At 47.3% G+C, this 16,139-nt stretch overlaps 1 protein-coding gene across 2 annotated transcripts in view; it reads right to left on the minus strand.

The window, feature by feature from the left end:
- Positions 1-16,139, minus strand: part of EFNA2 (ephrin A2) — a 229,709-nt gene that overhangs the window by 125,269 nt on the left and 88,301 nt on the right. Inside the window, exon 1 of one of the 2 annotated variants that reach the window (XM_066604719.1) lies at positions 8,310-8,403. The exons of the other annotated variant lie outside the window; for it this stretch is intronic. Within the exon in view, the coding sequence (XP_066460816.1) occupies positions 8,310-8,317 (8 nt within the window). The 5' untranslated portion in view covers positions 8,318-8,403. Of the gene's footprint in view, positions 1-8,309; positions 8,404-16,139 lie in introns of those variants that run through there. 2 annotated transcript variants of the gene reach the window in all.

The raw sequence follows: 16,139 nt of genomic DNA on the forward strand, positions 1-16,139 counted from the left end.
TGTGCTCCTGCCTAGTATTTGCTAGCATCCTGCTTCACTTCAGAGTTTTAATAACAACTGAGCGATTACTTTGCGTATTGATATATTCCCCAGGTGACCGCGGGCTCATCCTCTCCCTGTTCCAAGCAGCCTGTTAAGCTCCTTTAGTCAATAGCTGTTCTACTTTTCATTACTCTCTGGAAATGTGGCTGCTGCAAGCTCATCCGTCATTCAATTACGTCCCATTTCAGTCCTATCATACACGTGTCATAAACTTGCTTAGATCAAATCTTCTGTTAATTCTATGTGCCTCCCTGGAGGCCATATACGTGCCGTAAGCGGCAGCACCAGGCCCTGCGTGAAGCTGTGCTGGATCGGAAAGCCTTGTCCTTTCCCACTGCTTAACATACAAGTCACCGTCCCCAGGAGAAAGATCTACAGATATGATCACTTACCCGTCTTGGATTGACTCACTGCTGCACTGTAATCCTCCAGAGCTGCTTTCAGAATTCTGCTGGTCCCTTCTTAGCTTTGGGCTTTTATCTGCCAGCAAACCTATATGTGCTATGTATTTCAATTCTGGGAGACACTGTACAGCAATGTGATGTAGAAATGCCCCAGGCATTCAGGACACTGTATGGCAGAAGCTCCATAAGCTGTTAGGGCTCATTCACACGGGCGTATTCAGACCGACGCTGTTTATATTCCCCACTTGTTGCGGGTCTTTTTGCGTTTACTCATTGCATTTGTCATGCATGCACAAAAATCCACAGGAGGCCCCATCGATTCGATGTGTAAATACGCAAAGAATGTGCATGCATTCTGCGTATTGACCGAGTATTTCCTGATCCCACTGACTTTAATGGGCCGTTTCGGTCCGTGATGCAGAATAGGCCATGTTACTGGGTTTTTTTTGCATGTGTGAATCCCCCAATGCCAACTAATGGGGTTTCAGCTCGTGTGAACGAGGCTTTAGGGGCTTGTTGGTCACAGAGTGCTGCAGGATTCCAGTGCGAGCCTGCAGAATAGTGAATGCAGCTCCGGTCTATAATAAATAATGTGCAATGCAATAGTGTATATACAAAGTGCAAAGATAATCCTGAATATCAAGGATCCATTATATGATCAACTAGCTGATATACCCGGCTTCGCCCGAGTTAATTTGGTACTGGTGTTTATCTGGTGTTCACACGGAAAATCTTATGAAGTCGTGGTTACTTTAGAGATACTGAGGAAAAACATATGTTCACCATTTTGCATAGTTCTCTGCGTTACCCAGGAAACGCCACGTGGAGGTAACCATGCAATGTTTCCTTCATATAAAATGACATCAGGAAGTGAGAGAATTAGATTACATACGTAAAATTTGGACACTAATTCTTTTGCGCTTAGAATTGAATAATGGAGTTGGGACCCATTAGCTTTTCCTATATATGACATAATCAATGCTCGTGCCAAATTTCCTGTTTCTATGACACCGGAAAGTGAAGAAATTACATTCCACATGTAAAATTTTGACGCCAATTCTTTTGCGCATAGAATTGAATAATCGAGTTGGGAGCTATGAACGTTTCCTATTTATGACATAATCAATGCTCGTGCCAAATTTCCTGTTTCTAGGACACCGGAAAGTGAGAAAAATACATTCCGTACGTAAAATTTGGACGCTAATTCTTTTGCGCATAGAATTGAATAATCGAGTTGAGACCCATTAGCTTTTCCTATTTATGACATAATCAATGACCGTGCCAAATTTTAAGTTTCTAAGGCATTGGGAAGTGACAGATTTAGATTATGTACATAAAATTTCGACGCCAATTCTTTTGCGCTAGAATTGAATAATCGAGTTGGGACCTAATTACTTTTCCCATTTTGGAGATAATCTATGCTCGTGCCAAAATTCATGTTTCTACGATATCGGGAAGTTGGAGAACTTTTGGCGAGTCAGTCAGTCAGTGAGTCAGTGAGTCAGTCAGTGAGTCAGTCAGTCAGTGAGTCAGTCAGTGAGTCAGTCAGTGAGTCAGTCAGTGAGTCAGTCAGTGAGTCAGTCAGTGAGTCAGTCAGTGAGTCAGTCAGTGAGTCAATCGGTCAGTCAGTGAGTCAGTCAGTCAGGGCTTTCAGCTTTATACATATAGATTAGAGAGCTGAAATAGTAAAACACAATGTGGTATTTATGAAGTAATGCGGCCAAGATGATGGAGAACATGGTGAGCACCAGATCTACTCGTTCATTTCCTGAAGATGCGCCCCAACTTTAAAGCACTCCCATTATTTTCTATATACCTGCAACAGTATTGATAAATCCTCTCCGCTGACTTAGTTGCAATGTCATAAACACACTGGAGCAATGATCTACTAGATCACTGCTGTTGCCAGATGGTTTTAAATGACCTTTCACCAAAACTTTTAACGACAAGTCAATCTGAGATCGTTCGCCTTAATATCTTTCAGGATGGACTGTCTACAAACTTCATACTTGCTTTGCCTCAAGTCCTCCACCGAGTTGCGTGGCTGGGGGCGTTCCCAGCATTGATCAGCAGGTCTCTTAGGAAGGCGCACAAGCTCGGCTCCTCCCCTCTGTCAAGGGCTGTGTAGTCACGCCCACTAAATACCACAATTAGGCTCTGTTTATTAGTGGGGGGATAGATTGCTGGTGGTGGCACAATTATTGCTCAAAATTTGTTATAAAAGGAACCAATTTGCGCGGTAATCATTACATGTAAACGTCAGTCGTGCGCAATTCGTTCACTTGTCGTTTATGGCTTGCTTTTAGCCTGCATAAAAATAGTCATCAGGAAGTTCAAAATTCATTCCATTTAAATGGGAATTTCTCAGTCATTCGGTCATTTTGGCGATAATCGTTGCGTGTAAAAGGGCCTTAAAGGGGTTTTGGCATAAAAAAAAAAAAAATTCCATACTCACCTATCCCTCCTCAGGCAGACTCCTTACCACATCTTCTCCTCACTGATCTTAACCAGTCCCCCGTGTCAGTTTACTGCAAGCCATCTGGGTTCTCTTCTCCTTGAAGCCTGCATTCCTCACATTCTTCTTCCTGCATGTCAGTGAAGGTCAGGTCCCTGTAGCGTTCACTGGCTAGGAAGGAATGCTGATCTATTGCAGAGACAGCAGGTATGCGCAAGTTTCTGTAATAGTTCGGCACTCCCTGCTAGACTGCAATTTTGTGACGTAGCGTACATTGCCGGGCAGGAAGGAGATGGCCTGTGAGTGTATGTAACGTCACAGGAAGCAGAAGAATCAGGCAGCTGGAGGTGAGGTGACTCAGGGGGACTGCAGGAGACAGGAGAAGACCAGCGGAGAGAAGATGCCGTAAGAAGACTGCCTGGGGAGGGATAGGTGAGTATAGAATTTTTGTTTTTAATGACAAAACCCCTTTAAGCACAGTGCAGTTGATTACAACACAGGGTTATCTCTAGATCAAATGACAACGTACTGGGAAATGAGCTCCACCAAAAAAGAGCCTAATTGTAGAAGGTGCAGCATGCTAGTGCATGGGGCTGGTGAGGTGATCAGCATCTCCCAAGTGTCATACAGCCCTCTGTAATAAGGTTTATCCCTATGGACGTATTGCAAGTTTTTTATCTTCTCTCTTACTACGTATAACTTGGAGTCACTGTGATAAAGATATATAAGCCTTCCATACTTTTCTGCATTGAAGACTCCCATGAATTTACAATGTGATGCCTTCTTCCTGTCACTGTAGTAAGCCTCTGAGTGGCCATCTTTAACAAATCCCTTACTGTGTAAAGTGTCCCCCTCACAGCATGAGGGTTCTCACCCAGGAGGGCAGGCAGGGGGAGGGGCTGAGAAGCAGTTTGCTCTCACTGATGAAATTTGCTAAAATGCCAGTCCTCCAATCTGCAGTGCCTTGGAAAACAATCTAGGCATAGAAACCAAACAATTAGAAATTTTAATGAAAACCAATTACAAAAACTCTTCATTTTTAAAAACACAATGATTAAAGAAAATAAAAAGGAGTGCAGAGATGTACATATCCTTAAAATACTATGAAGATGGAAAACATTATACCCAAGTCAAGATACACATTTCAAAATGTGTCTGTCAGCAGGTCCCTTAGGCCCCCTGCAGACGGCCGGGTCGGATCCCGCTGCGAGATGCACGCTGTGCCCCTGCAGTGACCACTGCGGATCACCTACTCCCGGCATCTCCCCGCTCTATGCCAGCCAGCCACACGCGCACAGCAGAGCCGGCACGTCAGCCGTGACGTTTCTGTGCGGGCCTCCGCAGGGCGGAAATTCTGCGGGAAATCCCGTCGCGGAATTTCCACCCCTGTGCCGGGGGCCTTACTATTTTTAATTTGTATTGTATACATTATGCAAAGCAGAAAGATCAGGGTCTTCACAATCCCCCTTCTTTCAGAGCATAATGCTCACTAATGTGCAGGCAATCACTTCTGCTATCAACCTATACTGCTTCTTAGTACAAAGACCACAGTGGGCCCCCCATTACAGTTTTGGGTTTTGCCAATCAGGACAGAAGGGCCAGGCCTTTGTTCACCCTCCACACCCTACCATGACTCTTAGGCCACTTCTTTACTAACACTTCAGTTGCTCTGGAGAGAGAAGTTCTGCGCAGATTCTCACCACCCAATATCAAAAGAGATGGGACAAGGGCCCCATAGGGCCCCATAGCAGCTATATGGCCTGCCGCTGTAACTGTAGCCCAAGACTGAGCAGAATTAATAGGCACTGGAAGTAACAGTACTTTTTCCTTGTAGAACTAGATCTCCCTGTATGAGAGTTATGGAAAGCGTCTCTAACCCGACCTTAGGTGGATCTGTGTGACGAAAGGAAACCTGCATAGAATGTCAGAAAATCCATTTAAAGTATCGCTTTGTAGAACACCAAAAATGGGTACTTGAAGAGACAACTGATGGTTTCTATGCTGTATAGGGGCCCCTCTGTAGAAGCAGCGCAGGTTGCTGTGGCCTCCTTTTGTCCGTAAGTAGACGTTAAGGGACAATGACACTAAGGGAAACTATTGCTCTGTGATACATATTAGATAGCTGCCGTCTATGCAATTCCTAAATGTAGGTGCGCCAAAGCTCCACCTGACATAAGGCCCCCGGTACACGGCAGAGCTGCATGCTGGAGACTGTAGGTGGGTGTGCCATTAATATTTAGGGTTGGAATTCAACTTCCCACGAGTCACCGACAAGTTTTAAACTTTAGAACTTCTTTTTTTCTTTCTCATAGGCTACAAAACGCATGGATGTGAAGCCCGTGGTTTCCAATGGGTTCTTTCAGGCTACAAAACCTAGCGATGATCTTGTGGCCTGTGTAAACGAGGCCTGAGAATAGCTGAACCTCACAATATGTGTACAGGGGTGAGCCCAAAGTATTCAGTAACACATCTGTATCAAAGTGCAAGGGTGAAGGTGCAAAAAGAAGCAAGCATTGGAATAAAGGGGCTCTATAGTCAGCTGCGGATACTTCTGGATATGGAGAATGGAGAAGATTGTTTGATACCAATGTAATGGGCAGGACAGATTCCTACTTAGGGTCTGTTCTTTGGCTAACCAGGGAAAGCAGCGAGGGCATAATAATCCTTCCCTGCATCGGAGATCCTATAGGTTTAGGATCTAAAGAAGATCAAGAGAAGAAGAAACAATTTTACAGGAAGAGACATTTGTATTCAACGTCTAACGGTTTTTTGAATTTTTTTTTGTTTTTCAAGCCCAGATTTGACAAGATTGGTTTTATGTTGATAGCAAATGAAAATATAAGGAACAGTGTAATAAATGTGACATTAGATTATCTGGTTGTATATGTAATATATCATGGAAATGAAAAATATGGAAAACATTCGGAAGTTGCTAATAGAACTTGGATATAGAATCATATGTCAAAAGGTATATTGAAAATAGCTGCCAACATATAACAAGATGAAGATCAGGGATGGTTTAGCTTTCTTAACCCTGCCAATTGGTTCTCGGGGTTAGGAGGTTGGTTCATGGGAATCCTACAAAGTATATTACAAGTGGTAATGATAATCTTATGTGTATATATTGCAATCAAGGTAATAATTTCATGCGTAGCTAAATGTACTGAAAGCCGATTTTCTGCACCCATTTAAATGTCTTGATACCCTAGATGGACATAGAGTGCACCATTCCTACCTGGGGATCCGGCTGGAGCCGGATCCAACGGGTGACTGAAACAGGAGATAATGGTGGCTCTGATGTCCAAATGGGGGATTATGTTAGGGGTTAATCTTGTTTCTAAAGTAATTCCTAATTCTGACATGACATAAGAAAAATAAGGAACTTAGAAGTTGCTCATTTTGTCCGGACCTTGCATTTCGGACATCGTGATAAAACACAAGAAACTAAGTGGATAAGTTTCAAACTGACATTTCATGGTTGTGGCCGGATACGCCCGAACTGCGCCCGAGCACAGCAGATGTGCTTTTGCAAGATAAAGTTGTTTTTGCAAGAATGAAAAGTGCTAATATTTTGTTTTCCAAACTAATCACCTGACTAAGTAATTCTTCGAAGTCGCACCCTGCGCGGGCGACGGTCTATATAAGCTGTGTGTTTCTCCAAATAAACCAGAACTCATTTTGATTCACTTGCTGTGTGTATAGTGGATTCTTATGGTTCTCCGGGTACTCGTTATAATTTTCCTTTTTAATTTGGACTCAGGCAACATCCGCACTGGTCTCTGTTGAAGACCCCCTACAACACCATCAGATATTCATTTGATTTAGATCCCTCCTTTTTTCTTTCACTTTGCATTATGTTAATTGTTAAAAATGAACTACCAACATTTGTATTTTTGAAAGAATTCTAATTTTTTGGAATGAAATCCAGGGAGGAAAAGATAATTCAAATGAATAAATGGAATCCCTGCCTCACACTGACAGATTACAAGGCATCCAACAATTACCGTTCAGTCTACTAAATAGCTAGAAACACTGTATCCAGCAAATGCAGCAATACACGTATAGTCACGTCACATGATGGAATCTACTGCAAAAACATCTTAGAGTCCACCAGCTCTGTGATTGGTCGCTTTAGCTGTGACCACGGATCCACTCTTGCGTTTGCACTGCCTCCTAGAAGCCTGCTGAGAGTAGTAGGTCAGTAGGGCCAACAGAAACACACGGATTTCCTTAGATGGGTTTTAATGTTGTGCAGATTAATGTGACCTAATTTGGCGTGAGATATCAGGGTCTCCACTTCACAAGGCACAATAGCCGCCCGGGCTCCCCCTCCAGGCCCTTTCATCGCTATTTAATTCTTTTCGCTTTCTCCATTCACTTAGAGACTAATCAGATTAAATCTTTTTCCAAAAGGTGCTCTCTGTCTCTCTCTCTCACTAAATCTCATCCCGCTCTTCCTCTTCCCCCTCCTCTATTGCCAACTCAAGAAAACTGATTTTGGCAGCCAGATCGTTAGACTGTTTTATGTCTTTGAGTCCTATTACCTCATCCTGTCTGTTGTTATTCACCTCCTCCTCGCTGGCCACAGATGCCCTCTCCTATTGCCCTGGGGGTTGCCCCTTCCATGCCGGAGATCACCTGAATCCTGGCTCTAATGCCATCAGTATGAACACGGGGAATGTTCCCACCGACAGACCTTGCGCTTCTATCCCCTTCAAATTACTTTTACCTGATTTGCAGTTTGAAAACACTTTAAATACCACATTAGGAAACTTCGTTACAAGCGATTCCTTAATGTTATGCTGTCAACAGAATCACTCGCTTTCAAGCCCAATGCTAATAATAAGCCAAAGGTGCCATCAGCAGAATACAGAATCCGTCTCCCAGAAGCTGTGAAGTGCCGATGGGCATCGTGGCAGCGGCCCATTCACATGACTCTAGCAAAGCGATGCACATGGATATAAAGATGGGCGAGACGCAAGTTTTGATTGAGAAATACATTGCCGATTCCATGTGGATACTTTTTGCAACACATGAATTGATTCCTTATATGCTGCTTGTTTGGACCAGCAGACAACAGACAGCTTCTCCAAGTATCAACATGCGACCGGGCTGCAAATTACAACCTTTTAAAATCCTATTTTGTCCACCTGCTAATGCAGGACGCTAGCAGAGAATTCTGTCTTTCTCCAAGCAGTCACTGTATCATAATAATCTCCATTCTGGCCCCATGACGGAGGAAGGCAAATGCTGAACATATTCACAAAGGCAGTAAAGTGAAATCTGCAGCATAATCAGCCCTTTCACCCTCCGCACACAGCAGCCCTCCCTCCGCACCCCCAGACCCAGCCTTCTTAAACCTAACTTAAAAAAATGATTGAAATTCAATTGGGTCAAGATCTACTCACAAATGCATTGGACACGGCCCTCACTATAAACCAGGATTGTATGCAGAAGCAGTGAGGGGGTCATGAATTATTCAGATGGCCCTGTCTTTCAGAATTATCCTGTGAAGAAAATAAATGGGAGATTATACATGTATATACATACATGTACATTATATGGCCATGTATATTTATGAATGTACAGCAGTACGGGGGATAGAGAATGGAGCAGAATAGAGACTTGTTAGTGCTCCTCTCTACTTCTACATGGAGGGCGGTAAGCTCCACAGCTCTGACTAGTTCCCCTAAATGCATTATAGATCCAGTGATACAACCCCGCAGCCCGAGAGGCTTTCATCTGATCCCTTATTCTAAAGGGATTCGGCCATCATGTTTTCCGTTCATAAGCTGCCACCACCGCACTACCAAGCGCATGACAGTCTGGACATATGTGTGCAAGAAATGGTAGAAAGTGTATTAGAGCAAAAGCTATTCTCTCCTGGCCTGTATGCTAATGACCCGCCTCAAGTCATGGAAGCGGGTCGCCGGAGCCCAGAGTCATACTATCCTCTTATTATGTATTCCCCCATCCACGATGAGAGCTGCTTCCCCCTGCCGTTCTCTCCCCTTAAGACTCAGCCCAGTCTCGGCGGGAAAGGACATGAGCACTGCAGTCTACACTCCGACTTCAGTGGCGCACTATGCATGTGCGCATTTCCATTCTCACTGAGGCAGAAGGCCACACAGCGCACATGCGTAATTTCATTGCTACTTGCGCTGACGTCAATGGCAGGGGGAGGCGGCCGAATTGGATGGGGGAGTGCATAATGAGAGGATGGTGTGACTTGGGGCTCTAGCGGCCCGCCTCTGTGACTCCAGGCGGGTCATTAGCATAGGAAACACAGGACTGGTGACCCCCCTAACACTAATTCAGGGACCATAAAACCTTCACATCTTTATCAGTGACTATTTAAGTATTTTTTATATCTCTACTAGAGATGAGCGAACGTACTCGTACGAGCTTGATACTCGTTCGAGTATTAGCGTGTTCGAGATGCTCGTTACTCGTAACGAGCACCACGCAATGTTCGAGTTACTTTCACTTTCATCTCTGAGACGTTAGCGCGCTTTTCTGGCCAATAGAAACACAGGGAAGGCATTACAACTTCCCCCTGCGACGTTCAAGCCCTATACCCCCCCTGCAGTGAGTGGCTGGCGAGATCAGCTGTCACCCGAGTATATAAATCGGCCCCTCCCGTGGCTCGCCACAGATGCATTCTGACAGAGATCAGGGACAGTGCTGCTGGTGCCGGAGCTGCTATAGGGAGAGTGTTAGGAGTGATTTTAGGCTTCAAGAACCCCAACGGTCCTTCTTAGGGCCACATCTGACCGTGTGCAGTACTGTTGAGGCTGCTTTTAGCAGTGTTGCACAATTTTTTTTTTTGTATATCGGCCGTGCAGAGCATTGCGTCCGCAGTCTGCAGTCATTGTACAGAGTATAGGGCCAGTACTGGTGAGGCAGGGAAAGAGATATTCAGGCTATATAGGCAGTGGGCTTTTTCCAAGAAATTGGGGAAAAATACTATATTTGGGCTGCCTGTGACCGTCTTCAGTTTACTGCGTGTCTGCTGGGGGTAGTAGTCCTAATTAATACGCAGCTAAGCGTTGCAGCAGGCTTACGCAAAATTGTTTCCTGAATCTGCTGTCTCTGTTACATCAGCGCCGACATCCCGCCAGGGGGAAACAGTATACATAATATTATACGCTGCCTACAGTATCTATCTGCTGGGGGTAGTAGTCCTAATTAATACGCAGCTAAGCGTTACAGCAGGTTGGCGCAAAATTGTTTCCTGGATCTGCTGTGCGTTCCGTAAGGGAAGTCAGCCTCCAACCACAGGCCAATAAGCGGCACATTTAATTACAGCGTTCTGTTTCTACACTACTGGTAATACAGCATGTTGAGGGGTAGGGGTAGGCCTAGAGGACGTGGACGCGGGCGAGGACGCGGAGGCCCAAGTCAGGGTGTGGGCACAGGCCGAGCTCCTGATCCAGGTGTATCGCAGACGACTGCTGCGGGATTAGGAGAGAGGCATGTTTCTGGCATCCCCACATTCATCTCACAATTAATGGGTCCACGCGGTAGACCTTTATTAGAAAATGAGCACTGTGAGCAGGTCCTGTCGTGGATGGCAGAAAGTGCATCCAGCAATCTATCGACCACCCAGAATTCTGCGCTGTCCACTGCTGCAACTCTGAATCCTCTGGCTGCTGCTCCTCCTTCCTCCCAGCCTCCTCACTCCATTACAATGACACATTCTGAGGAGCAGGCCGACTCCCAGGAACTGTTCTCGGGCCCCTGCCCAGAATGGGCAGCAATGGTTCCGAATCCTCTCCCACTGGAGGAGTTTGTCGTGACCGATGCCCAACCTTTGGAAAGTTCCTGGGGTCCGGGGGATGAGGCTGGGGACTTCCGGCAACTGTCTCAAGAGCTTTCAGTGGGTGAGGAGGCCGATGACGATGAGACACAGTTGTCTATCACTCAGGTAGTAGTAATTGGAGTAAGTCCGAGGGAGGAGTGCTGAGAGGATTCGGAGGAAGAGCAGCAGGACGATGAGGTGACTGACCCCACCTGGTTTGCTACGCCTACTGAGGACAGGTCTTCAGAGGGGGAGGCAAGTGCAGCAGCAGGGCAGGTTGGAAGAGGCAGTGCGGTGGCCAGGGGTAGAGGCAGGGCCAGACCGAAGAATCCACCAACTGTTTCCCAAAGCGCCCGCTCGCGCCATGCCACCCTGCAGAGGCCGAGGTGCTCAAAGGTCTGGCAGTTTTTCACCGAGAGTGCAGACGACCAACGAACAGTGGTGTGCAACCTTTGTCGCGCCAAGATCAGCCGGGGAGCCACCACCACCAGCCTCACCACCACCAGCATGCGCAGACATATGATGGCCAAGCACCCCACAAGGTGGGACGAAGGCCGTTCACCGCCTCCGGTTTGCACCGCTGCCTCTCCCCCTGTGCCCCAACCTGCCACTGAGATCCAACCCCCCTCTCAGGACACAGGCACTACCGTCTCCTGGCCTGCACCCACACCCTCACCTCCGCTGTGCTCTGCCCCATCCACCAATGTCTCTCAGTGCACCGTCCAGCCGTCGCTAGCGCAAGTGTTGGAGCGCAAGCGCAAGTACGCCGCCACGCACCCGCACGCTCAAGCGTTAAACGTGCACATAGCCAAATTTATCAGCCTGGAGATGCTGCCGTATAGGGTTGTGGAAACGGAGGCTTTCAAAGGTATGATGGCGGAAGCGGCCCCGCGCTACTCAGTTCCCAGTCGCCACTACTTTTCCCGATGTGCCGTCCCAGCCCTGCACGACCACGTCTCCCGCAACATTGTACGCGCCCTCACCAATGCGGTTACTGCCAAGGTCCACTTAACAACGGACACGTGGACAAGCACAGGCGGGCAGGGCCACTACATCTCCCTGACGGCACATTGGGTGAATTTAGTGGAGGCTGGGACCGAGTCAGAGCCTGGGACCGCTCACGTCCTACCCACCCCCCGAATTGCGTGCCCCAGCTTGGTGGTGGTATCTGCGGGGGTGTATGCTTCCTCCACTAAACCACCCTCCTCCTCCTCCTACGCAACCTCTGTCTCGCAATCAAGATGTGTCAGCAGCAGCACGTCGCCAGCAGTCAGTGTCGCGCGTCGTGGCAGCACAGCGGTGGGCAAGCGTCAGCAGGCCGTGCTGAAACTACTCAGCTTAGGAGAGAAGAGGCACACGGCCCACCAACTGCTGCAGGGTCTGACAGAGCAGACCGACCGCTGGCTTGCGCCCCTGAGCCTCCAACCGGGCATGGTCGTGTGTGACAACGGCCGTAACCTGGTGGCGGCTCTGCAGCTCGGCAGCCTCACGCACGTGCCATGCCTGGCCCACGTCTTTAATTTGGTGGTTCAGCGCTTTCTGAAAAGCTACCCACGCTTGTCAGACCTGCTCGGAAAGGTGCGCCGGCTCTGCGCACATTTCCGCAAGTGCCACACGGACGCTGCCACCCTGCAACATCGGTTTCATCTGCCAGTGCACTGACTGCTGTGCGACGTGCCCACACGGTGGAACTCTACGCTCCACATGTTGGCCAGGCTCTATGAGCAGCGTAGAGCTATAGTGGAATACCAACTCCAACATGGGCGGCGCAGTGGGAGTCAGCCTCCTCAATTCTTTACAGAAGAGTGGGCCTGGTTGGCAGACATCTGCCAGGTCCTTGGAAACTTTAAGGAGTCTACCGAGATGGTGAGCGGCGATGCTGCAATCATTAGCATCCCCATTCCTCTGCTATGCCTCTTGAGAAGTTCCCTGCAAAGCATAAAGGCAGACGCTTTGCGCTCGGAAACAGAGGCGGGGGAAGACAGTATGTCGCTGGATAGTCAGAGCACCCTCCTGTCTATATCTCAGCGCGTTGAGGAGGAGGAGGAGGGGGAGGAGCATGAGGAGGAGGGGGAAGAGACAGCTTGGCCCACTGCTGAGGGTACCCATGCTGCTTGCCTGTCATCCTTTCAGCGTGTATGGCCTGAGGAGGAGGAGGAGGATCCTGAAAGTGATCTTCCTAGTGAGGACAGCCATGTGTTGCGTACAGGTACCCTGGCACACATGGCTGACTTTATGTTAGGATGCCTTTCTCGTGACCCTCGCGTTACACGCATTCTGGCCACTACGGATTACTGGGTGTACACACTGCTCGACTAACGGTATAAGGAGAACCTTTCCACTCTCGTACCCGAAGAGGAAAGGGGTTCAAGAGTGATGCTATACCACAGGACCCTGGCGGACAAACTGATGGTAAAATTCCCATCCGACAGCGCTAGTGGGCGCAGGCGCAGTTCCGAGGGCCAGGTAGCAGGGGAGGCGCAGAGATCAGGCAGCATGTACAGCACAGGCAGGGGAACACTCTCTAAGGCCTTTGACAGCTTTCTGGCTCCCCAGCAAGACTGTCACCGATCCCCAGTCAAGGCTGAGTTGGCGGGAGCACTGTAAAAGGATGGTGAGGGAGTACGTAGCCGATCGCACGACCGTCCTCCGTGACGCCTCTGCCCCCTACAACTACTGGGTGTCGAAGCTGGACACGTGGCCTGAACTCGCGCTGTATGCCCTGGAGGTGCTTGCTTGTCCTGCGGCTAGTGTCTTGTCAGAGAGGGTGTTTAGTGCGGCTGGGGGAATCATCACAGATAAGCGTACCCGCCTGTCAACCAATTAATGTAATCCAATTAATTTTTTGCCCACCTGCATTAAAGCTGACGTTACATCAGCTATGATGGGCACTGCAATGGGATACATTTATGTACAGCCGGTGGGTTCCAGGGAGCCACCCATGCTGTGGGTGCACACGGAATTCCCATTGCGGAGTTGTACCTGCCTGTGACTATTTATAAAAAACCGCTGTCTGACTAGGGCATGCAGACACCTTGACAGAATGAATAGTGTGTGGCACATAGGTTCCCCATTGCTATGCCCACGTGTGCAGCTCCTGATGGCGGTGGCACAGGATTATATTTCTCATTGCTTCTGTACAGCATTGTGGGCTATCGCCGCGCCCCTTTTAAAGAGGGTCGCTGCCTAGCCGTGCCAACCCTCTGCAGTGTGTGCCTGCGGTTCCTCCTCATGGCAGACGCACTTATAAATAGACATGTGGGTGGTGTGGCTATGAGGCCAGCGAGTGGCATGAGGGCAGCTGAAGGCTGTGCAGGGGCACTTTGGTGTGCGCTGAGGACACTGCGTCGTGCGGGGGGGGTTGGTCAGCATGTAACCCAGGAGAAGTGGCAGCGGAGTGTCATGCAGGCAGTGATTGTGCTTTGTTGGAGGTAGTGTGGTGCTTAGCTAAGATATGCATTGCTAATGAGGGCTTTTCAGAAGTAAAAGTTGTTGGGAGGGGGGGGGGGGGCACTCTTGCCGCTATTGTGGCTTAATAGTGGGACCTGGGAACTTGAGATGCAGCCCAACATGTAGCCCCTCGCCTGCCCTATCCTTTGCTGTGTCGTTCCCATCACTTTCTTGAATTGCCCAGATTTTCACATATGGAAACCTTAGCGAGCATCGGCGATATACAAAAATGCTCGGGTCGCCCATTGACTTCAATGGGGTTCGTTACTCGAAACGAACCCTCGAGCATCGCGAAAATTTCGTCCCGAATAACGAGCACCCGAGCATTTTGGTGCTCGCTCATCTCTAATCTCTACTCATCCTGTTGTGGTATTCTTTTAAGTGCAAATGAATCACATCCATGTCTGTGCCTTGTCAGAAGTATGTATATATATTTATATATGTACACACACATACATACATATATACATATATATATATATATATATATACATATATACATATATATATATATATATATATATATATATATATACACACACACACACACACACACACACACACACACACACCTCTTCGGATCAATTCCATTTAAGCCTGAGGAAGACCCCTGAGTGGTTGGAAAGCTGCTATAGCATCATGTACTTGTTCGCCATTAAAAGGTCTCATATCTACCAGATCGCGTGGTTTCACTTGCTGAGAACATTCACATCAGCATTTAGGACATGAGAGAATAAAAGTAAGTTTTTGCTATAATGAACTTTCTTCCATTTCTTGCATATGTACGTCCAGGTTGTGTTTTATGTGCTCGGTAGGGCGGTGGGGGCGGCTTATGACCGAAACATCTTAGTAGCACAGAAGAATGAAAAATGCACAAAACCCACAAACTGTTTAATCAAATGACGCCACATGTTCCCCATGACGGGTGAGGCTATTTACATCATATGCCCCGTGAGCTGCTAATATCCTTCCACTGCCATTCCACATTAGAGATTCTTGCCTGTCCCTTTTATGAATGTCCGTTGGTCATTATAAGCGCTCTTACCCACTTGCGTTTTATTAACGCGATTGTCAATGGGACTTCCTAATGTTAAAAACGCATCGCACAAAAATTGCAAAGTACAAAGTTGTGATGCGTTTTTAACATTAGAAAGTCCCATTGACAATCGTGTGGATAAAAAACGCAACAATATCGCAGCGTTAAAAAACGCAAGTGCGTGTGAGCCCTAAGACTTATCAAGGATTCGAAAAAAAGAGTCTGCCTTATTTTGTAAACAGCGCCCCTATTGTCCGTGGACGAGTCTGGTATTGCAGATTATCCCCATTTAAATGAATGAGGCTGCACTATCAGACACAGCCAGCGTTGTGGTGCTGAACCTTACCTGTTCCTGCATGCAGCCAAAGTCCAGGCCAGGAGACCTCTAACTGCCGTAGTAAACATGGCTGATCGCTGACTTATCATGGTTTACGCTGTGATATAGGATTTCTGAAGCAGAATTCCATTGGTGCCAGTTTAAGGAATAGCAAATCCCAGACTCGTCACATTAACATATGTATGCCAAGTATATTGTAGCAGGATGTACCTTACCATCTGCCTTTAGTCTGGCAGCTTGGGTGGCATGACCTACAGTTGATTCCTCTGCTATACATAATGACTGCTTCAATATGCATCACATATACACATAATGAAGGAGCCGTCACATTTGTTATGTTTGCATATGCTATTTTATGTCAAATTAATTATCTAATTAAATCAAATTGTGATGATTTAATGGGAAAAAAAAGGTTGCTCTACGTAAGAGTGTTGGGGATCTGAACTCCGTGTTACATTTACCCCTTTGGTAAGATATAAAGTAACACTATTATGTACGAGACAATGAGTACCCATGTAAGACATTATATTCACCCAGCAAAGCAGTAAGACCATAATTGGCGCAGTGTTTCCATGCAGGAGCCACAATGATGATCTCCAAGCATAATGCCGGGA

The sequence above is a fragment of the Eleutherodactylus coqui genome, chromosome 5, assembly GCF_035609145.1.
Source record: "Eleutherodactylus coqui strain aEleCoq1 chromosome 5, aEleCoq1.hap1, whole genome shotgun sequence".
NCBI lineage: Eukaryota > Metazoa > Chordata > Amphibia > Anura > Eleutherodactylidae > Eleutherodactylus > Eleutherodactylus coqui.